This window comes from Muntiacus reevesi, chromosome 9 (genome assembly GCF_963930625.1).
Source record: "Muntiacus reevesi chromosome 9, mMunRee1.1, whole genome shotgun sequence".
NCBI lineage: Eukaryota > Metazoa > Chordata > Mammalia > Artiodactyla > Cervidae > Muntiacus > Muntiacus reevesi.
In genome coordinates, this window is record NC_089257.1 from 33,957,615 (window position 1) to 33,982,839 (window position 25,225).

The following is a 25,225-nucleotide window of genomic DNA, read 5'->3' on the forward strand; positions in this document are numbered from 1 at the left end:
GCATAGAGTACCTCTGGACAAGCATTTTATTTAACATTATGAATGGGAGTAGGCATAATTTAAGAAGACAGAAGCAAACTTCTTTAAGAAAACAAAGCTGTGTATTAGCACAAATTCTCCATTTTCTTTGACATGTGATTTCTCTTGGAGAGCTGAGTGTGGCTGAAAATCAATAAATGTGAGGATTGCTTATGGAAATAAATTTCTTATTAGGTTGGAAGTGTAAAGTCCATTTCTTCTCCTCTACTGTAGTTGATAGATAGGTCTCTCTAAAATTGTTTCTTGGTGAGAAACAGACTATTTCCTGCCATATCAGTACATAAGGATGTCACAGTTATCAATGATTCCAGCCCTCCAGGGCACTCAGAAAGAATACCTGCACCATCTGGCAGCCATTAGACTGCAGCCACTCCCTACATTAAGAACTGAAAATGTCAGGATGTGAAATATTGCAGGATACTGGCCCCAGACAGCTGAGATGCATAGGAAAGGAATGATTTCAGTGAGCCCAGACTCTAGCATCTTTCCATACATAGAAAATTGCTAAATTTCTTAACTTGAGATATCTGGTTTTCTTTAATTCACAAAAATACTTTTGATGTTCAGACTACCTGCCCTTTGTTGAAAACTTCTATATAACCTGACTCCTCTCTGCCTACTTGGAGCAGTTCTCTTAGGGTTACTTGAGATGTCTCCTGGGCTTAAAGTCCTAAAAATTCCCACCAAATAAAACATAACTGTCAGCTTTTAGGTTGTGACTATTTTTTAAGTCAACAATGGGTTCAGAATAACTTAAGGCTCTGTAAACTGCCATATATAGCCCATTCAAGATTCTGTGAGCTAAGGAGAACAAGACTCTTCTTGAACAGATCCAACACTGCAGGCCAGGTGATTACAGGGAAGAGAGGCAGAGAGCTGGAATTTAGACTGAAGTTTAGCCTTCTCTCAGTTCCTTAGTTCCTAATTCTTCAATAGAGCAAAATCTGTACACCTATCCATGCCCACTGGACCTGGGCACAGGCTACACCAAACACAGCAGCTCCATGTATTCACCCCCACCCCCAACCCAATACTTGTTTAGTGCAATAACTTTATAAATGTGGGCCTACGAAAAAGAATCACCTGAGGAATTTGTTATGCAGATTTCTAAGCCTTGCCCTTGACCAGCTGATTCTGAATCTCAGAACATGGGGCCCAGGAATCTGTTTTTAATGACAGATCAACCTAGACAGCATATATTAAAAAGAAGAGATATTACTTTGTCAACAAATGTCCGTCTAGTCAAGGCTATGGTTTTTCCAGTGGTCATGCATGGATGTGAGAGTTGGACTATAAAGAAAGCTGAGTGCCAAAGAATTGATGCTTTTGAACTGTGGTATTGGAGAAGACTCTTGAGAGTCCCTTGGACTGCAAGGAGATCCAACCAGTCCATCCTAAAGGAGATCAGTCCTGGGTGTTCATTGGAAGGACTGATGCTGAAGCTGAAACTCCAAGAGTTTGGCCACCTCATGCGAAGAGCTGACTCATTTGAAAAAAACCCTGATGCTGGGAAAGATGGAGGGCAGGAGGAGAAGGGGACAACAGAGGATGAGACAATTGGATGGCATCATCAACTCAAGGGACATGGGTTTGGGTGAACTCCGGGAGTTGGTGATGGACAGGGAGGCCTGGAATGCTGCAGTTCACCGGCTCGCAAAGAGTCAGACACGACTGAGCAACTGAACTGAACTGAACTAGATGATTCTAAGTAGAGTCTTCTGAGGATTCTTCCATGAAATTTCTTAAAGAAGAAACATGTGTATGCATGCGTGTTAAGTCACTTTAGTCATGCCCGATTCCTTGCAACCTTATGGACTATAGCCTGCCAGGCCCCTTTGTCCATGGGGTTCTTCAGGCAAGAATACTGGAGTGGGTTGCTGAAAGAAGAAACATGATCTGTCCTGATTCTGTTCTAATCTCAATATTAGTATACAATCTGAGGCTCAATACATTAGGGATTTAGTAAATGTTTTCTGAACCAGTAAAAAAAAAATCACCAAATATTAATAACTATTACAAATAAGAGTAACTTTAAATAAGAGTTGAGTAATTTTTAGAACTATATGAAAAAACAATGCAGGACTCTTGTACCTAATGATTTCACCTTAAATGAGAAATCCTAACATAAAGGGAACTGACACCTGTGGTCACCTGTGCTTTGAAGAATACACAGATATCACTAGAATGACTTAATTGCAAATATTTCTCAATCCCCATACTTTTACATATCAAAAATGAAAATAATCACCAAAGAAAATGTTGATGTACTTAGATATAATTTTTATTATATAATGGGACCACATTTTTCCTGAAATACACCCTTGACATTATTAAGGGAATAATTACATGTGCACATGTGTTTATTTATTTATGCACAATAATTACGTGTAAAATCTGGCAGATTTAATGTCCTGCTAAAGTTTCTTCCCTTATTTTTGACACTGCCCATCTAGTAACCTCTAGGTGTTTAAATATATAAACTGATTTTAAAAGAAAATGTTTATTTCCATTCAATGAAGGAAGAGTAGTTCTGATTTTTAAAATGTAAATCAAATACATTTTACCTTAACCAGAGGATCAAATACAAGACATAATGAAGATTTCATCCTGGTGGGTTTTATTTCTTGCATTGTTCCTTAAGGCAATATTCTCCTCTGGAAGCTAACATTTCCACCTACCTGATAATAGTTACTAAGTGAGATCTTCCTGCGTCATACCTACCTCTACATATACTCTTTTCTCTAGAGTAACAGAGGAATGTAGATACCACATGATGACAATGGCTCCCTAGATTTAGCATTTCCTTGGACAGCTTCTTCACTTTATCACTCTGCCACATATGATTCTTATCTTTAGTGTTTGGATTTGTTGGTGTCCCTAAGGCTGTCATATATCTTTGAAATGCATGGGCAAAGGGAAAGACATGTGTCCATACGTCTAATGACTCTGATATACTTGGCTTTTATAAAAAGTGTCGAGAAAATGCTTCCCAAAACAAGACATCTTTGGGGAACATTTGAGAGAATTCAACATTAAGCACATTTCAGAAGTCAAATGGGTTTTTCCCATACCACGCGTTCAAGAAAAATAATTCAGAAGCTAATTTTAGTAAGTTTTGGTTTCCTAGGAGGATCCTAAGTGGCTTTTGTTTTTTATGTCCACCCTTGTCAAAAGTGATTATACACAAGCCTCTACTTCTCAACTGGGCTTCCCAGGTGGCCCTAGCGGTAAAGAACATGCCTGCCAATGCAGGAGACATAAGAGATGTGGTTTTGATCCCTGGGTCAGAAAGATCCCCTGGAGGAGGGTGTAGCAATCCACTCAAGTATTCTTGTCTGTTAAATTCCATGGACAGAAGAGCCTGGTAGGCTACAGTCAATAGAGTTGGACACTACTGAAATGACCTAGCACAACATTTCTGAACAAGATGAAGTAACAGAGATTGACTTTACCCACATTCTGGAAATAACCAAATAATTCCCAAAATACATAATGCAACAGATTTCAAGACTGGATGTGAGACGATGAAGGGCAGTGATCCCTAAGAGGTGGGAAACAATAGAGGTGAGCATTATGGTTCCCTGAAAGAGTCACAAGAGTACAAAGAGGAACAACCCAGACAGTGAGCGTTCATGTCAGGAAACCAGCTGAGGACATAACCACCTGAAAGTATCAGAGGAAACAGTTTCAGGAGCTCACAGAGTCAGGCAGGAATGGGGCCTGTTCCCACCAGCCGGACTGGAAACCCTCATTATTCACAGTTCACTGCGTAGAGTACACAGAAAGATTTGGTTTTTATTGTGGGGAAAAATTAGTGCTAGAAAGAACACTGATGTGAGGCTAACTCTCAAATTCTAAAAGCAAGACCCAAAAGAATTAAATAATTTTCAAGTAACTAAACCACAATGAGCTCTCTCTAAAGATCTATTAGGACAGTTAGAATTAAAAAGACTGATTATCATGAGGACTAGTGAGTATATGGAAAACTCAACTCTCATACATCGCTGGTGGAAATGCAAAATGTGCAGAAATTCTGGAAAAAAGTTCTGCAATGTCTTAGAAGGATAAAAATCCACCTATCATAAAATCTAGTCATTTTTATTCTAGGCATTTACCCAAGAGAAATAACAATACTTATCCAAACAAACATTTGTAGATGAATGTTTATAGCACCTCTATTTAAAATGGCAACAATTTAACCTCCCCCCAAATTATTAATATGAATGGATAATTAATAAGATTCATCTTAATTATGAAGATGAAGGGATAATATGATACAGCCATATCATGCAATACTATTAATACTCGGCAATAAAGAGGGAGGGTTTGTCGATAAATGTTATGACATGGATGAAACTCAAAATAATTGTGTTGGGTGAAAGAAACTAGAAAAAATTCACACACTATATGACTATTTACATAACAGTCTGGAAAATACAAATTTATCTATAATGACAGAAAATGTTTGCCTGAGCCCAGGGGTGGGATTTGGGAGGCAAGAATTATAAGAAATCATGAGAAAACCTTTGGAAGTAATAGATATGTTCATTATCTTGACTGTGGCCGTGGTTTCACAAAAGCATATATATGTATTTAAATGCATTCATTTATATACTTCAAATATGTACATTTTATTACACATTAACTATACTTTAATAAAACAATTTTACAAATGAATACTCACAATTATAAAATTGAAGTACACATTTCTCAAACCTGTATGCACCCTGAAATCACCTGGGAGTTTTTAAATTATGCTGATGCCTAAGTTCCAAAACTAAAGATTCTAATTTAATCATTCTGGGATGTGGCTTGGGTTTCAGGAATTTAAAAAACTCTTCAGGTGATTCTAATAGGAAGAAATTTGAGAACTTCAAGTATGTTACTTCATTTTCTCTGTCAAATTAGAAGTATTTAGATCTCATGAGTCTTCATGGGAAAATACAAACTTTACCACTGAAGAAGAAATAATCTTCTTCTCCAAAAAAAAAAATCTGGATATCATTCCAAGTGGATGTTTTATGTCTGTAATGGCAATAACCACTTATAAAAACAGAGGAAGACAAATATAATCTAATGAAACACATCCTTTTTATAACTGCCACAGAGTAATATTTTATTCAGTTGACAATGATACTGTCTTGTCAATGAAACTCTTGGGAACATTTAACTTTGGTAGAAAGCAGTTTGCTGGAGGACTTTTTACTGCCTAGGTTCCTAGAAAAAGTAGAGGGCAGGGAGGGGAATGTGAGGGTCCACACTGACCTTGGCGTAGATACAGCTTTCGTTGAGTCTCTGCAGTGAGCAGTTCTTATCACAGAGAGGGCACATGAAGACTTCAGTAGCCTTGCAAATTTCTTGGCTTAAGAAATCAAAGAGGAAAAAGAAAGATGAACCTCCACGGTCAGGAAGCTGCTTAGTCCCTATGGCCACTCCTATGGGGAGTAGTAGGGTGGGGAGGAAAAGAAGAAATGGAAATACTGGAGGAGTGGTGGACAGGGAGCAAGAACTTGAATGACTCCAACCCAAATTTTTAGAATTTTTGTGATATTGAGTTTCTTTGCTTCTTTATTTTAAGAAATCTCTGATCCAATATATTTAATGATAATAGGCCAATTTTATTCTCAGGAGGCACTTGTGGGGCTTTGTTACAAGGACACTTTTCTGCCTGATTTAATGGCATGTAGGACAATCTTAGGAGGAACACCTAGGAGTGTTTTAACCCAGCTCACAGGCTTGGATGTGGCTGAGCTGGAATCACACCTGACTATGCTGATTTTTTGGAGAAGGCATGGAAACCCACTCCAGTACTCTTGCCTGGAAAATCACATGGATGGAGGAGCCTGGTAGACTGCAGTCCATGGGGTCGCTAAGAGTTGGACACGACTGAGCGACTTCACTTTCACTTTTCATTTTCATGCACTGGAGAAGGAAATGTCAACCCACTCCAGTATTCTCGCCGGGAGAATCCCAGGGATGGGGGAGCCTGGTGGGCTCCGTCTATGGGGTCGCACAGAGTCGGACACGGCTGAAGTGACTTAGCAGCAGCAGCAGCATGCTGATTTTTTCAGGTCTATAGATCTTTCCCCTGCTTTACAGTCACCAAAATGAGTAGCAGCCATAATTCATATAATTTCACAACCCCTACTGCAGTCAATCAATGCATTATGGATTACTGAAATATATAATATCCTCTAATAGAATGTAACCTTGTAACATTTGCTTCTTGAGTTTATTGCTATCTTTTAAAAATCTCAGCATACTTTATAGATGACATCATGACATGAGCAGGGCATCAATAACAATTTCTCAAAAGACTCACAGTCTGAGAGTTCACAGCAAACTATTATTAGATGTTTTACGCCTTTATCTGTCGTACCTGGCCCCTTCCCATTTGGTATCCCCTTAATAAATTGTCTTTAAGTAAATCTGCTGTAGACATGTTGAAGGTAATATCAAGGCTTTTAAAACTATGCCTGGAAATACAACTGCTAATAAAAGTTTTACTGTTTTCAAAATATATAAACTCAAAGTAAAAAATAATAATAATGCATATCTATTTCAAATGCTGGATGTGTACAATCTCAAGTCAAAGTGGAAATGACTAGTAAATAATAATACTAAACTGTAATGCAACACCTTACAGTAACCAAAGATGGATTCACGTCTGTTAAGTTTAGTCTTCAATACAATCTCCTGCAAAGGTAATTTTCTCCACAACTGATCAGAAGCTGATGTTTAAGTGATTTATTCAAGGTCATAAGCTTACAAGAGATACTTGAAGGAACTGAGTTTAGGTTTTCTTGATTCTAGGTCCAGTTCTCCATCAACTACAACTCATCTAAAATAGGGATAAGTTTATTTCATATTAAAAGGGACTTTCCTAACAAAAACTAATTTACTAATGATGATGATGGTATAACAAGTCTTATATATACTATAATTCTCCCACTTTCACATACATCTTCTTGCTGGTAATCATGATGTCTGTGTGAAGTAGGGGGAAGCAGGTAAAATATACATTTTTAAAGCTCAGAAAAAAAGAGAGACGATTATACCTCCTCTTACTAATACTACTAATTTGTAGAAATAAGAAAAAAAAAAGAATTAACCCACCTCTTGAAGAAAATTCCTATTGAAATAGGCTTGCTATCATAATTCATTGTTTAAAAAAATGTATAATTTGCCCCGTATTGAAATCTCACACTAGAATGGTATTAAATTTGGTTTATACTACATCATCTTTCCCACCTTCCAAATAATCAAACAAAAGCACAGATGTATCAAAGCATCCAGTCTAGGATCCTAGTCATCAGACTGAGCCTTATTTTTAAGTCCAGAATTATCAAACTCATTTTCTGTAAGCTGTTCAAAGTTCCACTGGACAGATAACACAAAAAACACTAAACAAGTTTTGCAACATTTTTTAGCCTAAAACATGGAATCTGAGATGATTACAGCATTCTTTGACTTAACCACTAGATGGAGAGAGAGTGCCCAAAGTGTTTCTTAGTTTCTTCATAATATACACCTGGTTTTCTGGTAGCTCAGCAGGTAAAGAATACACCTGCAATGCAGGAGACCCCAGTTAGAATCCAGGATCAGAAGATCCCCTGGAGAAGAGATAGGCTACCCACTCCAGTATTCTTGGGCTTCCCTGGGGACTCAGATGTTAAAGAATCCACCTGCAACGTGGGAGACATGGGTTCAATTCCTGGGTTGGGAAGATCCCCTGGAGGAAGGCATGGCAATCCACTCCAGTATTCTTGCCTGGAGAATTCCCATGGACAGAGGAGTCTGGCGGGCTATCGTCCATGGGGTCACAAAGCGTCAGACACGACTGAGCGAATAAGCACAGCATGATACACACCACCGCTCGAAATGTGGCTTTCTTTTGTCTTCTGTCTGCTAGAAATACACATCAAGGGCTAATTCAAAGAAGATAATAACTATCACAAACTCATCATAATTACCACCTCCATCCATAATGGAGGCGGGAGCATTTTGTCCGTTTGGGTGTGAATGCCTGGACCTGCTCCAGGGTCTTGATGCTTCCTGTGATTCTGTTAACATGCAAAGTACAGGATAAGATGTGTGGTGATGCCCATTTGGGGAAATCTGATAATATGAAAGTAGGCTTAAAGGAAGGAAGTTTGGAAACATGAGTAAAACATGGATTTTAGAATAAGATATAATTGTCAAGGAATAAGTAAATGATAAGATGTTAAGCCACACCTGTTAGGATTGTTATTATCAAACAAAACAAACAAAATAAAGCAAAGACAACATATGTTGGCAAGGATGTAGAAACTTTAGAACATTTGAATATTGGTGGGACTGTAAACTGGTGCTGCCACTATGAAAAACAATACAAAGCTTCCTCAAAATATTAAAAATAGAACTTCCATTTAATCCAGCAATCCCACTTCTGGGTATATATCTAAAAGAACTGAAATCAAGGTCTCAAAGAGACCTTGTGGTTCACTTCACTGTTATTCACATTAGCGAAGATATGGAAATAACCCAAATATTCATCCACGGATGAATGGATAAAAAGGTGGAATAGACCAATAACAGAATATTAGCCTTAAAAAAAAGAAGGGCAGTCTACCATATGCAACAACGTGGATGAACTTGAAGGACATTATGTTAGGTGAAATAAACTAGTCACAGAATAATGAACACTGTGCAGTTTCACTGATACTAGGTATCTTAAAAAACACCCACAGGCACAGAGTAGAACTGTGGCTGCCAGGGAGTTATGGGGCAGAAATGGAAAGCTGCTGTCCAACGGGTATAAAGTGCCAGCTATGGGGATGGGTAAACTCCAGAGATGTGCTGGCCAACATCCTGCCCACAGTTAACAACACTGCAGTGTGGCCTTGTGTGTGCCTGAGTCGCTCAGTCGTGTCCAACTCTTTGCGACCCCATGGATTGTAGCCCACCAGGATCCTCTGTCCACGGGATTCTCCAGGCAAGAATACTGGAGTGGGTTGCCATTTCCTTCTCCAGGGGATCTTCCCGATCCAGAAATCAAACCCACATCTCCTGCATTGCAAGCAGACTCTTTACTGTCTGAGCCACCAGAGAAGCCTGTGCACTTAAGCGTTCTTTTAAAAATATATTTATTTATTTATCTGTTTATTTTTGGCTGTGCTGGGTCTTTCCTGCATGGGCTTTTCTCTAGGTGTAATGAGCAGGGGCTACTTTAGTTGCGGCGCACAGGCTTCTCATTGCAGTGGTTTCTCTTATGCAGAGCATGGGCTCTAGGGCGTGTGGACTTCAGTGGTTGTGGCACGTGGGATCAGTATTTGTGGCCCTTGGGATCTGAGCATAGGTTCAATAGCTGCGATGCATGAGCTGAGTTGCTCCACTGCATGTGAGATCCTCCTGGACCAGGAATTGAACCCCTGTCTCCTGCACTGGCAGGCAGATTCTTCACCAGAGCCACCAGGGAAGCCCCACTTAAGTGTTTTTATTGCAATTTTTTAAAATTAGATATAGCTTTAACTTGCTAGCTATTTCCCCCTAAGTCATCTACCACTCTGAGGATCAATTCTTCATCTCTAGTAGGAGATAATAACCCACTCCAGTGTTCTTGCCTGGAGAATCCCAGGGACGGGGGAGCCTGGTGGGCTGCAGTCTATGGGGTCGCACAGAGTTGGACACGACTGAAGCGACTTAGCAGCAGCAGCAGCAGCAGTGGCAGTTGGAGATAATAGCCAAGTGGGATACTACTTCAGGAATACTGATAATGTGCCTGGCACATCATAGGTACTTGATAAACCGATGAAGCCCTTATTGCTAAGGAGGTTGTCAGGAGAGCATTTTAGAGGTCCTTTAAGACCCAACAGCTTTTGAAAAGCTGGCCAGTACTGATATTTCTTGGTGAGTTCTAATGCCAAAGAGGCAAGAAAGTTGTTTCTGCTCTGCCTTGGATCTGAAACCCAAAGTCTGAGAAGAAGGGACCATGTGTTGCTGCCTGTTCATTTTCATATTCCTATAATATGTGCTCTACCTGACACAAATCTGATCACCTTTGATTGTGTAAGACCAATATACATGTAAATATATGATTGTACATGCACATACAAGAAATAATCTGTAACATGATTTTCACACGAGCAATTAACTGCAGAGCAGTTAAGAAATGTGACTTTAATTTACATAAACACAACTGGTAGGAACATAATAAATACAACCTAATCTTTAGCTCTTCAACATTTTGTTACCTTGCAATAAACAAGAAAGAGCTTACTAAAATAAAAGTGAAACAAAGCAACTCAAAAGTCCTATGTCTTCCACCCACACGCCATGATAACACCTACATCCTAACCACGTCTGACACCTTGAATGGAAAAATTCAGTCCCATGAAATTTTGAAAGTCAAGATATTCAGTGATGCTTAACTTGATTTAGAATAGCAAGTCTGACAGGGTCTTAATTATAGTGTGACAGAAGTAGCAGTAATATAATACCATAAAGCACAGAAGAAAAGAGTTCACGAGTCTTCTAAAACACTCCTTGTGCTAAAGGTTAAAGAATACTTGTCTCATACAAAGGGAGTCTAATTTTCTTCACTGGCAAATGAATCAATAGGAACAGAAAATCTATTCCTTTCTTTGCCTTTTGTTCATTTTCAGCTTCAAAAGTGTGGAGGAGGAAGTCTACACCACGTGGGAAAACTGGATCAATTTGAACAGTAGCTAACTGCCTAAAAATCATTTTCTGCTCTTGTCAATTCACTTTAAAAGACCATTTCTCCAAAACCCTAAGTGAAAAGAAGTGATAGTCCCTCAGTCACGTCTGACTCTTTGCGACTCCATGGACTATACTGTCCATGGAATTCTCCAGGCCAGAATACTGGATTGGGTTGCCATTTCCTTCTCCAGGGGATCTTCCCAACGCAGGGATCAAAAGCAGGTCTCCTGCATTGCAGGCGGATTCTTTACCAGCTAAGCCATCAGAGAAGCCCATTCTATCAAAAAACTATAACTAAAACATGAATTCAATAAATTTGCAGGATATAAAATCAGTACAAAAATATCAATTGTGTTTATATATACTAACAAAAAACTATCAATAAGAGAAATTTTTTAAAAATCCCACTTACAATTATATCAAAAAGAATAAAACATTTAGGAATAAATTTAACCAAGGAGGCAAAAGGTCTATACACTGATAATTATAAGACATTGGCAAAGGAAATTAAAGAAGATACAAATAAATGGAAAGATATTCTGTACTCCTGGATTAGAAAATTTCACACTGTTTAATGTCCATACTACCTGAAGAGATCTACAGATTAAATGCAATCTCTATCAGAAATTCAATGGTAATTTTGCAGAAACAGAAAAACCTATCCTAACATTTTTATGAAATCACAAAAATCCCGAACAGTCAAAGCAATCTTGAGGAAGAACAAAGCTGGAGGCATCACACCTTTGATAACAATATTATAAAGGTATGATAATCATAACAGTACATTACTGGCATAAAGGCAGATACATAGATCAATGGAACACAATAGAGAAGCCATAAATAAACCCATGTGTATGTGGCCAATTTTTGACAAAAAGTCAAGTATACTCAATGAGGAAAGGGCAGTATCTTCAACAAATGGTGTTGGAAAAGAAGGATCCAGACGCAAAAGAATGAAACTACAGCTCTATCTTCCATCACATACAGAAACTAACCCAAAATAGATTAAAGATTTAACTTAAGAACTGAAGTTGTAAAACTACTAATAGAAAACTTAGGGGATAAGTTCCTTGAAATCAGTTTGGCAGTGATTTATAGGGTTTGAACACCGAAAGTAAAGGCAATAAATGCAAAAATAGCATATAAAGAAATGCCCAAAGGGGGACGAATGTTTTCAGTGGGTGCATGTTTATCCAGGAAGATGCTGCCTTCTAGACTGGTGGTGAGTTTGCAAAGCTCTGAAATAAGGCTGTTACTAGAAGAAATGCTTTTGAACATTAGGTGTTTGTTTTCATGCTAATTACCATTTGGCCTTCCTGAAGAACAAGGGGATTCTGAGATACCAAATCAAGGAATTTGGTTATGGATTCAACTCTGGAACAATGAGAATATTTTGTTTTTAGGCAAAATTGTTACACAAATATATCTGCATTATATGTAATGCAGTGTGTACATGTGTGTATGTGTGCATGTACACAAATATACAAAGAAAATTCAAGGAAGTCAATTTTATGGTCCCATGATTGCTACCCAGTAGCATGGCCATGGTTAAAAGATGAACCAAAAGAGAAAAAAATCACTGAGCTTTTAAGGAGAGGAAAAATGCTTTATCATATTTTGGATTGTATCATACAAGGTTGAACTTGATGAAATCCCTTTGGAACAGTAAATAGAACATGCAATTAAGAGGATTTTTTAATGCCAAGATGACTCTTACTTCTGCTGAATAATATCATTGTGTGTGCTGTGTACTCAATTGTGTCTGACTCTTTGTGACCCTCTGGACTGTATCCTGCCAGTCTCCTCTGTCCATGGAATTTTCCAGGCAAGAATACTGGAATGGGTTGCCATTTCCTTGGGATCTTCCTGATCCAGGAATTGAACCCACATCTCTTGCATCTCCTGTATTGGCAGGGAGACTCTTCACAATTGCACCACCTGGGAAGTCTGAATAATTTTATATTGTTTCTACATCCAGTTACTGAGCCATTTAAACTTTAACAGAAAAACCATCATTCTGATAAACATTTGTTATTTCTCAAAATCTTATTTACTACCATTTTGATACTTTAAGTTGATGCTAAAATCTTTTATAAATTCTATTCCCATAAAGAATAAAAAGTAGAAAGTGATTTTATGTTCTCACGACAGGAGACCACTTAGGATAGGATTTTATGTGGTACAAATTCACCTGCAATACAGGAGACTGGGAGACTCAGGTTTGATCCCTGGGTAAGGAAGAGGCCCTGAAGGAGGAAATGACAACCCACTCCAATATTCTTGCCTGAGAAATCCCATGGAGAGAGGAGCTTGGTGGGCTACAGTCCATGGGATCACAAAAGAGTTGGACATGGCTAAGCAACTAAACAACAACATTTTGTTCAGATACCTTGAGCTATGTAAGATTCCCTCAAATGCTGAAAGGAAAACTCATCTCCAAGGGTGGTAGTGAAAGTTGTATAAAATGAAACAGTGTGCTTGGAAGGTCTTTGTATATCTTAAGTGTTTAAAGAATTGTATCTATTACAATTATTTGAATTACTATATTGAGAGAGCATTTCAGACTACCAAAGACTATATGCAAATTTAAATTACATTGAATGGTCTATTGCCTTGTTGAATTATTATTAGTTATATACTAGAAAGAGAAATTTGGCATAAAGAGAAACAGTCTTAGAACTTATCCAAGATAATCTGCATATAAAAAATAGGAATGGTCTTTTTATGGTGCCGCTCCCCTGCAAAAATAAAAACAAATTATAGTACCATTGTTTATTTTTTAATCAGCATTATTGTAAAGCTTTGATCCAATCAGAAAGCCAAGTTTCTTAGTAAGTCTGTTAATAGCTTACCTTACTTGACTTGCATTCATTGTTAATATTCCATAGAAGAATACACACAAACCAACAATGGCTGCAGGAATCAGCATTCCAGTATACCACCCCAGCCAAGCAAAGTATAATCCAATCTTCTCACCAAAGTAGAGCCTGTATGAGAAAGCAAATTCTTAGCTTATGGCAACCTAAGGAATACTACAGACTCTAATGCTGCACCTAATATGACTTTCAGATAGACAGTTGAGGTTCCGGCTCAGTTCCTCCTCAGCTCCATCTGGGATATTGTAATAGTCTTGCTTAATAAATCCAGTGATGGTAATAGTTTGTTTTGAATATTGCCTTTATAGGAGCAATTTTGCAAAATCTATTTATTTCTGTGTCAAACTTCTTAACATGGCTCATAAAGCTTTTCATAAGCCAGTTCTTGCTTTTCTTCATCCTCTTAGTGGAATCCTTTTTGTTTCCCCCACACAGAGCCGTGCTAAACCATATTGCTTTGGCATAAATTAGAAGAGTGGCTCCCTCTGGGTAGTTGCTGAAAGCAGACTTGAATTCAGCCTCCGTCTGCACTCTTGGCCAGATTCCCTCATGCCAGACACAATCTGTGCAATTTTGTCACACATCTTCCTCAACGAAGTTCAACTCTGCCGTTCCTGCAGCACATGAGTCTTCTTGGTTAAAGCTGTTTCCTCACTTTGGAAGATTACATTTCACCCTCTTCTCCTGTCTGGCTTATACTTATCCTGTCCTTTATATCACTTCTTCCAGGAAGCCTGCCCTGACTTCACTTCAAACCTGGGTTAGATGACCCTGGTCTTGCTCCCACACTCCCTTCACCCACGTTTCAGTATCCTAAACTCATAAAACTTCATGACAATTACCTGTCACTCCCCCATTCCTCACCCTCCCCATATGACTACAAGCTGCTTGAAAATGGACCTGTATCTTGTTTCACTAGCACCCACCACAGGAAGTATTTTGTTGAATGAAACAAAGGGAATGAATGTATTTTATTTCCCTTCACTTGATTAACATTTCATATGGACACAGCAGATGAACAAGATGGTTCCAACAACTTCTCAGGTGCTCTTCACCATGTCAGTGCCAATATGAACCATCACGATTTACAAGGTGCCAGTAAGAAACGACAATTTCTTGAATTCCGCACTGGTGTTTGTCCTCCATCTTCTAAAAATGATTCCTTAACACAGTTTTGTCCCAGTACTAGTTTTAGAGATTAGTGTTTTATAGTTCATTCAGGAATATCTCTCTGGGCAAAAATTCTTATGGGAAAGAAAATACTCTTGCTATTTTTTTTCCTCCTCAGTAAGACTTCCCTCTTGAAAATCATTCTTTTTCTACTCCATTCTCTATTGTGCCAACTAAAATGTGTGTGTATTCTATCTAGTGTAGACATGAAATCATCCTCTACTGAGCATCATTTATCTAATTTTTGCTTTTTTCATTGATTTCTCGTAGGAGACATAGATCAAAAGTCTATTTATTTCTTTTATAATGGAAGTGCTCTACTCTGAAATGAAGCTTATAATATTAGCAGGTATTCTAACAAAGCTACTTGTTCCTTCAAACAGGTGTTGTGTGGGGTGGAGTACAGTTCTGGCACATATTACTAACATTTTTATGATGATGATTATAGAGGACTGCACAGAAAAAACCCTTACATACACAGAGTATTACCAAGATTTTTAATTATACATTATTGAAGGTTAAGAGGAGCAACGATGTTATTTGACAAGAGCACAATTACCTAAGTTATAGCAAATTTCAGATCTGTTTCACGAGAAGAAACTAGCTCCAAGCAAAGAAGGCTAATGAAAATATCCTTAACCTAGAACATGGGTAGTCACAATCTCTTAGGAGCGCTATTCAATTTTTTTAAAACCAAAACAGGGCAAGGAGGAACAGGGGGCTGCTACCGGTGTCACCCCATCGCACTTGAACTGGAGTCACTCTCTTCTTATGTTGTGTATACTGGTATCCTGTATTATGGAGCTACCCATGTGACATTAACCCACCTGCCAGTGCAGGAGACCTTAGAGATGCAGGTTTGATCCCTGGGTTGGGAAGATCCCCTGGAGAAGAGAATGGAAACCCCCCTCCAGTGTTTTTGCCTGGGGAATCCCATGGACAGAGGAACCTGGCAGGCTAAAAGTCCATAGGGTCACAAAGAGTTGGACATGACTGAAGCAATTTAGCACAGCATATTCTATGTTATGTTTCATTTGACGATAGGATTCTGCTGTTGAAATAACTTCTATCATAAAAACGAATGTTAAATTTAACTCTTTTAGAGTGAATTATTTCACTTAGTTTTTACACTTAAATCCTTCCAGTGTCTATTGAAAGACATTAGGAAAAGAGTCACACAGCTATCTTAAGCAGGTTTTGTAGCAGACCATTTTTTTAAATATATTTTTTCCCCCAGATTTCAATATTTTCTTTGGAAAAATAGGCTGAGAAGGCTTTAGCTACTAAAATGTTAAGAGTTCATTTTTAAAATGAAAACAAAACACAAACGCATGCTTAGAAATGGTTGTTTATAAAAAAAGAAAATGAATTGGTACTCCCTCACTTTCCACCTGGGCTTCTCTGGTGGCTCAGTGGTAAAGAATATGCCTCAGTGCAAGAAGACACAGGAAACACAGGTTCAATCCCTGAGTCAGGAAGATCTCCTTGGAGATGGAAATCACAACCTACTCCAGTATTCTTGCCAGGATAATCCCATGGACAGAGGAACCTGGTGGGCTACATTCCATGGAGTCGCAAAAAGTCGGACACGATTGAGCCACGGAGCACACATGCACACCAGTACACAAACGCTTCATCATCTCACGCTCTCTTGATCCTATTTACACTCCTGTATATTAAATTCTTTTATTAAATTATCTTCAAACACTCCCTTTATTCTGTCCATTCTATCCATTTCCTATTCGGACAATGACTGATACAGTTTTGAGTTATTCTTTATATTTATAATTCATGAACATCTCATCAACACATATAATCTTATAATATGAATGCCATTTAAACATTTTTATCCTATAAATATTTCTAGTTAGCTGGGTATGTAAGTCTCTTTAATATATATTTCCTGATTTTTAAAAATAAGAACACATCATCCTCCATCAAAATAAAATCAATCGTGAATATAGTACTATTTCAAGACTAATTCAAATTGTGAGCAGTTACTCACTAGGCTATGCCTCCCGGAATAAAATAGACACTCATTAAATCTTCAATGAAAGATAAATATATGCAGAGATGCTATGCTGGCCACCTTTCTGTTTGTTATCAGATCTCTTTTCTGCCCTTCCTTCTTTCACTGGGAAGTAGATCATACAGATTCCCTTGTAAATTGCTGCTAAGTCACACTAGGAGGTACTAAAAGTCTCAAAGGTGGAAGAATGGGAGGAGCCTGTATTTTTTCTCTTCTCCTGGCCATCCTCAGGGCTGTCCCCAGAACAGCCATAATTTGTTGTGAATTGTGTGTGTGCTCAGTCATGTCTGACTCTTTATGAGTTGGTGGACTACAGACCATCGGGTTCCTCTGTTCATAGGATTTTCCTGCAATACTGGAGTGGGTTGCCAGGCCCTCCTCCAGGGGATCTTCCCAACCTAGGGAGGGTACCGTGTCTCCAGTGTCTCCTGCATTGGCAGGCAGATTCTTCACTGCTGAGCCACATATAATTCTCTGTGGCTTGACTCTCAACACTTCACATCTCTGCAGACAGTCCTAGTCATCAATAGCAAGCTCCTACCGAAGGGCTCAGGTATTAAGCTCTGAAGTACACTTCATCCCATTTTCCCTCCAGCATTAAGGGTCGTTAGCAATTGTCTGCTGTTGTTAATTTTTGGTTTAACATGCCTCACATTCCTGTTTGAGCTCTTAGTTTTCCCATCCCTTGAGAAACTAATTCCCTAAATAATTTCTTTTATTGAAAAGACGCATAGTGGCTTTTTTTTTTTCTTATTCAACCCTGACTGACACAGATGATTTGGTGGGTAAAGAAAATAACTCCAAATCTAAGACAATGCTGAGAAAACAGCATAATATGTATTCCATTATTGATCTATCCCCAAGACCTACCTGATTAAATCCAGGGGCTGATGCTTGTACCACATTCCCCAGCGTGCCCAGCGCTCATATAATAGATGTCTGTTATTCTGAGGTCCGTGGGTTTTGATGGGTTGGTTACTCTTGTAGGCTCCCTGAAACAAATAAAATGAGTTGATACACATTGTTTTAGTGAAAAGTGAATTATTAGGAATTGCTGTTGCTTTTTTCTTCTTACAGAATGATTTAAAAACTTATTGGAAGCTTCAGGATTGTAAACATAAGTGCATCACTGGAGTGATGCAGTAAATGCATTTATATATCTATCTTTTATTGAAAATATTCTGATAGTTCTTTAAGACTTTTCTTAAACTCCTTTTTTAAACCAATGAAATCCCTTTTACTCAACTTAGACTTTAGGTTTGTCTGAAACCTAAGGTCTTTTAATAAACACAATGTCTTCATTATCATTGAGAGAAATTGCTATAATTTTGAGTTCAGAAATTGAGTCTTATTCTGCTTTGATAAGTTACCCAGTCCCAGAAAATATTTACTTCATTAATAGAAGATAATGAAAAGAGTAAATGTTCATTGAATAAGTGCCCCCCATCTAAAAGAATCACTACACTGAACACGTGAAATTAATATAATACTGTAAATCAACTGCATTTTAATTAAAACTGTTTATAAGAGATCTAAGTCACCAGTTTTAGCAATGTTTTTAAATTCTAGAATATTTAAAACTTACTTCAGATAAGATATTCCAAAAATGTAATTGTGTTTTAAAATTCTTTATATCGCCTCTCAAAAATCTGTCATATGCAGTTTCAGAAACATAGGATATATCTGTCTTTTAGAGGAAAGTGTTCCCTGAAGGCTGAACTGCTCTGCTTCTATAGTAAAAAAGGACAATAGATATAATAATTTTATTTTCTGAATCAAAACTTAGACACAGAACTTAACAAAGTTCCTCTGCTCACTTTGATGTGTGATTCTACTTTTATGACATGTTTGATGAAAATTTAAAGCAAGTAAAGTTATGTTTCAGTTATCTCACTTAGATGATGGGGATAAGAATAAATATAGATGATATACCAATATAGAAGAGGTTTTGTGAGGACCCACTTGGCATACAGCTATAAACTGTCAGGCACATAAGAAGTACAAAATCACTGTTAGTTAATTTTATAGGTGTTTGCTATACTGTGGCCGTTGAACAGTGCCAAACTAACATCTCCTTCCAGACAATCAGGGATGTGAGATCCTATGAAGAAAAAATGGCACCTGATTCATGGTCTACAGGTGCCTCAAGGCTGAAATGAGAGGTTCATATGGATTTTGCTTGTGTTTTTCTCACTTCTGTGTTTCCCTGATAGCTCAGTTGGTAAAGAATCTGTCTGCAATGCTGGAGACCTGGGTCGATCCCTGGGTTAGGAAGATTCCCCTGGAGAAGGAAACGGCTACTCACTCCAGTGTTCCGGCCTAGAGAATTCCCTGGACTGTATAGCCCATAGAGTCGCAAAGAGTCAGACACGACTGAACTACTTTCACTTTTCACTTTCACTTCTAATGAAAAAAATTAATCAGGTAAAAGTAGATGTACAGTTAGTGTGCAGCCTCAGAGTTTTCTTTCCTAAGGGAACCCAAGGTGCTTAAAGATTGGAAGCTAAGGAGATGGGAAGAAAGATGATCAATTCTACCTATATTTTAGACAGTCTTTCTCATATATATACTCCTCTCCTTCCCTTCCTTCATTGTTGTATCAAATTCCCCTGGAAATGTCTCTTTCTCCCCTCTTGCTATTGTCTTTTTTGTAAACAAAAAATAAATCTCAACTGCAGTAAAAAGTATGAGACTGATATTAACACTCTTGCATGAAGGAAAAAGGAGGTCTGAAAGTGTGAGTGACCTTATTCAAGTTACAGAGTCCATTGACTCCATGTTCCTCTAAATAAGCTTTGTTTTTCTTTCTTCAAGTAGTAGCCTTCAAAATCAATAGGAAATTCCTGAGTCCATTTTATTGACTTGCCACTTTTTCATTTCCTGTATTTCAGCAATATTGTTTTCTGTCATTTTGTATATGTGTACCCGTAATTTTGCATATGTGTACAATATATTATTTTTTCTACAAAGCTACAAGAATAAATGGGAAAATGACTATTATTTACAACCTATTCCTGCTGCTGCTGCTGCTGCTGCTAAGTCGCTTCAGTCGTGTCTGACTCTGCGACCGCATAGACGGCAGCCCACCAGGCTCCGCTGTCCCTGGGTTTCTCCAAGCAAGAACACTGGAGTGGGTTGCCATTTCCTTCTCCAATGCATGCATGCACGCTAAGTCACTTCAGTCGTGTCCGACTCTGTGTGACCCCATGGACAGCAGCCCACCAGACTCCTCTGTCCACGGGATTCTCTAGGCAAGAATACTGGAATGGGTTGCCATTTCCTTCTCCAACCTATCCCTAATAGGTTCCAAATTTCACATAAGAAACTGTCAAAAAAAAAAAAAAAACTGTCAGAACACAGACTAGTTAGGTAGACTAAGTATTTATTTATTTATTCATTTATTTTTATTTTTTTTTTTTGGAGTGTGTGAAAGTCAGATACAGGAAAATATGAAAACTTATGTTTCACAACTGATGAAAAATGATATATGTTATCTTAATTAAATTATATCACTTTAACAGTGATCTGAAAAACAAAGCAAATCAATGAGATTTCAAGTCTCACAATAAATAGCTGATAGCACAAACCTCTGGGAACCTTTTTCTCTGGTTACTTTGTAGACTAAGTATTTAAAATAATAAAATAAACTATGTGCTATAGAAGCTCTTGAGGGGACTCACACTCCAAACACTTTATCAAGTACTGACTAGGTCGTATTGGACACGGTGTTTAATTTCTGAGCCATGTTTCTGTCTCTCTGCAAGGGCAAAATAATGATATCTCCTCTCCAGGGTTACCGTCAGATGAATGGGAATATTCACACACAGGACTTGCTGTATGAAACACTCTAACACATTATCTGCTATTGTTATTTCTATTCCTAATATCAGTAAGTATACCATAATGAATAGAAGCATTAAAGTCTGGATTCTTAGGTTCAAAACTGTGTCATTGATATTTAACCTTTCTCAAAGTCAATGATCTATCTATAAAATAGGGTCAATATTATTGCCCATCTCAAAGGGTTGTTTGCAAGAGTTAAATGAGATAGTCCGTATAAATAACAGCTCAGTACCAAACAGGAAGTGCTCGATACATTTTACCTTTTATGAGTTATACTACACTGTGAATTCCTCTGGTATAGTGATTAGGTTCTGAGTCCTCAGCCTTTAAAAAGAGAAGACTGCTGGGCTTTGAAAGCACACACATTAAACTCATAAATACTTTGTTCTTATTTTAAAATGCAAAACTGCCTTAAAAAAGAATATAGTGTGTGTGTGTGTGTTTGTGAGCAAGCGCACGCATGTGTGTGTATTGGGGGAGGGAGTTTAAAACTGATTCATGTGTCGTTTATGACTCAACAGGCAGAGTCTACCACAACATGACCTACTGAAAACTGGAAGAGGTAATAATCTGGCAGAAAATCAAGTAAATAATGGGGTTTAGGGTTGGGGTTTGCCTTGGGCTTTCAGGTTTGCCGAGGCAGTAGGCACAGGCCAGAGTCTGCCCTGTTTCACAGCTGTGTGAATTCCAAGCTGCGCCAAGCCTGGAGCTCTACGCTGGAGCAGTCTGGTCAGAGTGGCTGAGCCACGTTCACGAGTTCGCTCCGAGGCTGGGATTCCTGGTACAAGGCAAACTGCAGAAGGAATCTAGGACCAGCGCACAGGCACAGTTTATGGGGGTCTCAGAAAGGTCCAGGGCCACTCACTTAATTGAACCCTCCTGGAATAAGGCAGCTAGACTTAACTGAAAAAAAAAATGAGATCAAGCATTGAACAGGAGAAAACTTTTAATGGAAATTGTTCTTTAAAATTACCTCATGTGGGGGGAAAGCTGCTATATATGAGCCATTGTTTATAAGTTTACAGATACCTGGAAAGAGAAAAATAGAATAGTACCTGAGTTAGGTTAATTGAAGAATTCCCTCTGAAGTAATGTACATAATACTTGGATCAATAAATTAATTTTAAAACAAAATATCCCAAATTACTTCCATAGCCATACCACCTACAAGGACAGTAACACTGAAAGAGACTGAATCTGAGTCTAATTGTGTCCTTATAACAATAATAAAAGGAGCTTTGCAAGGTGATAACGGATGGCACTTTGCCATATCATGAAATGTGGGCATTTTAATACCAACTTATTTGAAGGCAGATGAACCTGGAACAACTTGTTTTTCCTCAAAACAAAATTTGGTCAAGGAAGCAGAGGAATTCCTCACTCCCAAAAATATCTCAAAAGGAGATTGTGTATCAAGAAATGTTTAATTCTTTAATGCTGATCCAAAGAGAATAAATAGCAATATGTGACTCTTTTTAAAATCTCTTTTGACCCAATGAGAGTGTAGTGAAATGGACTCTCTCATATCGTTCTGGGAAGACTAGATATTGATAAAACTGCAGAGAATTTTTTTCCGAACAGAAATTTTTATTGCAATATCATTTACGTTAGTAAAGAATTAGAAATAATTATACATCCAAAATTGGGGAATTGCTTCATTATTATGGTTCAATTATATTAGTGCTTGATAAATGACTGCAGTTTGATGAATGCTTATAACAGAGTATTTATAGCTATTTACAATAATGTTTTCAGGCATACTAAGGGCTTGAGAAAATATACCTAATGGTAATTTTGAAAAGGACAGAAAATTGTAAACATTGGATGATTCTAATTATGAGATATATATGTATGTATGTAAATTTAGCACTATTTTGTAACAGTGCCAATTTTTAAATTTTATTTTTATACCCTTCTGTGTTTATTGCATATTTGACAAAGCACATGAATCATTTAAATGTCAATTTATCTTTAAAGACTACATAAGCACATAGTGCTATCATTTAGACACATTTGTAGTTTATATTCTGGATTTCTCTATATTTCTTATTTAGAAAACTTCTGATTAAGTGTCAAATTTTTAATAAGGATTTAGTGCTTAAATTAATTATTTTGATTGCTTTATAATAAATTAATTATTAATCAAAAGAGAACCAAAGTCTGACCATTCCTTTTTGGATGACGTGAAACATAGTTCATTTTACTAATGTGGCATTCTATTTGAATGCAAATTAGTAGATATTGGTACAAGTTTCCATTAGCTATCAACTCTTTAAAAAGTTTTAGAATGTGACTAACACTCTATTTCTTCAGCCATCTTTTTCACCCTAACAAATGGCCAGCTCATCTGTTACCTGCTATTTTCTGCTTTGCTCTGTGTAAACTTTGCAATTTTACTTAATTTTCCCTGGTGAGATTTTCTCAATTTTCTGTTGCATCAGACATGCTGTAGCACAGTGCTAAACATCCAAACAACACAGATATTTAGAAAGCTAAAGTTAGGTATAATCTCACCTTTCAGAGATAATCTCTAAACTATTTCATATATGTCTAGATTTTTCTTTTCATCTGTGTTTAGGAAATGAAATTATAATAGACTTATAGTTTGTAATAATTTTTTCAATTCAATAATTGCTTTCAGATATCTTTCAAAGTCAACAAATAGAGAACTAGTACTAATTCTCAATCTCCATCAGTAAAGGGTCTATGTCAAATACTTTTTACAATATGTAGAGTATAATAGATGCTGAATACATTTGAGTTGAGTGAATAAAATCACATCATTTTTAATGGATACATTATGTGATATAACCTAGTGGACAAAGTATCTCCAATATTATTCTACTCTATTTTCTGTTTACAAAGCCACAGTGGACAAATATCTACATATATCATTATTCAAGAGTCAGATTTTTTTCTTTGGAATAAATTTCAAGAAATAAAGTCTATGTTCCAAAGTTTTTGCACATTTCACATTTCAGTACATGTTGCCATATGCCCTTAAAAAAGCTTTATTTTGTTTTCTTGAAGTAATTGGCCTCCAACTAATAAAATAAAATTAAAAAAAAAAAAAAAGAAAATAGAAGGTTGAGAATTTGTTCACTGCATTATATCCTCATATCTAATGCAAGAAGGAAAGCTTCAGTAGTCAAAAAATGCTTCTGAGTGTAATTAGTAAAAATAAATACCATACTGTGTTTTGAATTGGTGTTCTTACCCACTTTTGATATTCCATTTTCATATTTGGTGTGCTGCAGCATGTGATAGACTATTCTGCTTCGAGTAGCATTACTGAAGAAGGTGTCCTTATTGTTAATTATGAAGCTGGGAAGATTAAGGGGATTGGTTTTAATATTCAAAGCAGATCACAGAATCTAGCAACAATTATAAGGTCCTGGGTAGTCATCCATGCATTTTCCCCTTAAAATGAATGCATGGAAAGTATAGTAAATCAGAAGAGAAATCCTCCTCTTAAAAAAAATCATTTGGCTACAGTTATAAATAATACAGGGCACTATCAAATATTCATTTTAATATCTTTTAGTTTATAAGGAAGCCTAGATATCCTCATATTTCTTATTGAGCATGAAACAAGAAGAGATTGTCTTTTGCCTCCCATAAATTTTGTACTACCTTAAGCAATGTGGTTCCAAATAGAACACATTAACTATTGATGTCATTCCCCCATACTGCACTTTCTGAGCGAGGAGTTAGCTTATTTTGTTTTCAGTACTTTAGCGATAAGCAATGTTTCTTCCTTTCCCTTCATGTCCTACTCTCCCAATGCAGAAAGAGTTGCATGAAATAAATGTGAGAGCCAATTATGTAAAGAACAAAAGGGTGATTTCAAGAGATGCTGGGAGAAAAGATATGGGAACTCACTGGTGAATCCGTGCACGGCTGAAAGGGCCAGTATAGCAGTCTGAATCCTCCAGGTCTGGGAAAGCTGACTTGTCGAGAACCATTGGGTTTTGGGACATCCATTTTTTGATTCTCCTAAAATATTTTTGCACCCTGAAACAAGGTCACATTTTTTAACTGAGTTAGGTTGCATTCCAGAGTCATGAATGTCTACCTTTCACTATCATTCTGAAAAAGAGTTTCCCAAAGACATACATACATCCACACTCATACCCACACACATATATTATTTCTGTGCTCACACAAAGGAAATAAATTCCAAAACAAACCAAATCTTGCATTTATTTAAATTCTTTCAGGGTAACTAGGTTATCCTCCTAAGAAAAGTCTTGTGGGGAAATATTAGAAACTCATCATGTATAAGGATGGGGTAGGAAAAAGCATAAAGAATAAAACCAGTGAGATTATTTATTAAAGTTGTGTGTATACATGTGTATATATCTATATATGTGTGGCTACAGATCACTTTAGAAAATCTACAGCAGTGTGGCTCCACAAAAGTGGATACTGCAAAGAAAGAAATGGCTCCAACATACCCAACACACCCAGTTTCAGGAGCCACAGGTCCTATGGGACCAGCAAGGGTTTTGGAATCAAGAAAAACTGGGTTCAAGGGCAGCTCTGCATTATGGGAGCTGTGGGGACA

General features: G+C 37.4%; 1 protein-coding gene across 1 annotated transcript in view; it reads right to left on the reverse strand.

Annotated features, from left to right (window-relative positions):
- ANO3 (anoctamin 3) overlaps positions 1–25,225 on the reverse strand; it is a 210,480-nt gene that overhangs the window by 88,740 nt on the left and 96,515 nt on the right. Inside the window, exons 6-11 of the mRNA XM_065944652.1 lie at positions 24,541–24,672; positions 23,876–23,982; positions 21,632–21,687; positions 17,686–17,807; positions 13,593–13,727; positions 5,305–5,401 (exon numbers count right to left, since the gene is read on the reverse strand). Of these exons, the coding sequence (XP_065800724.1) occupies positions 5,305–5,401; positions 13,593–13,727; positions 17,686–17,807; positions 21,632–21,687; positions 23,876–23,982; positions 24,541–24,672 (649 nt within the window). The remainder of the gene's footprint in view (positions 1–5,304; positions 5,402–13,592; positions 13,728–17,685; positions 17,808–21,631; positions 21,688–23,875; positions 23,983–24,540; positions 24,673–25,225) is intronic.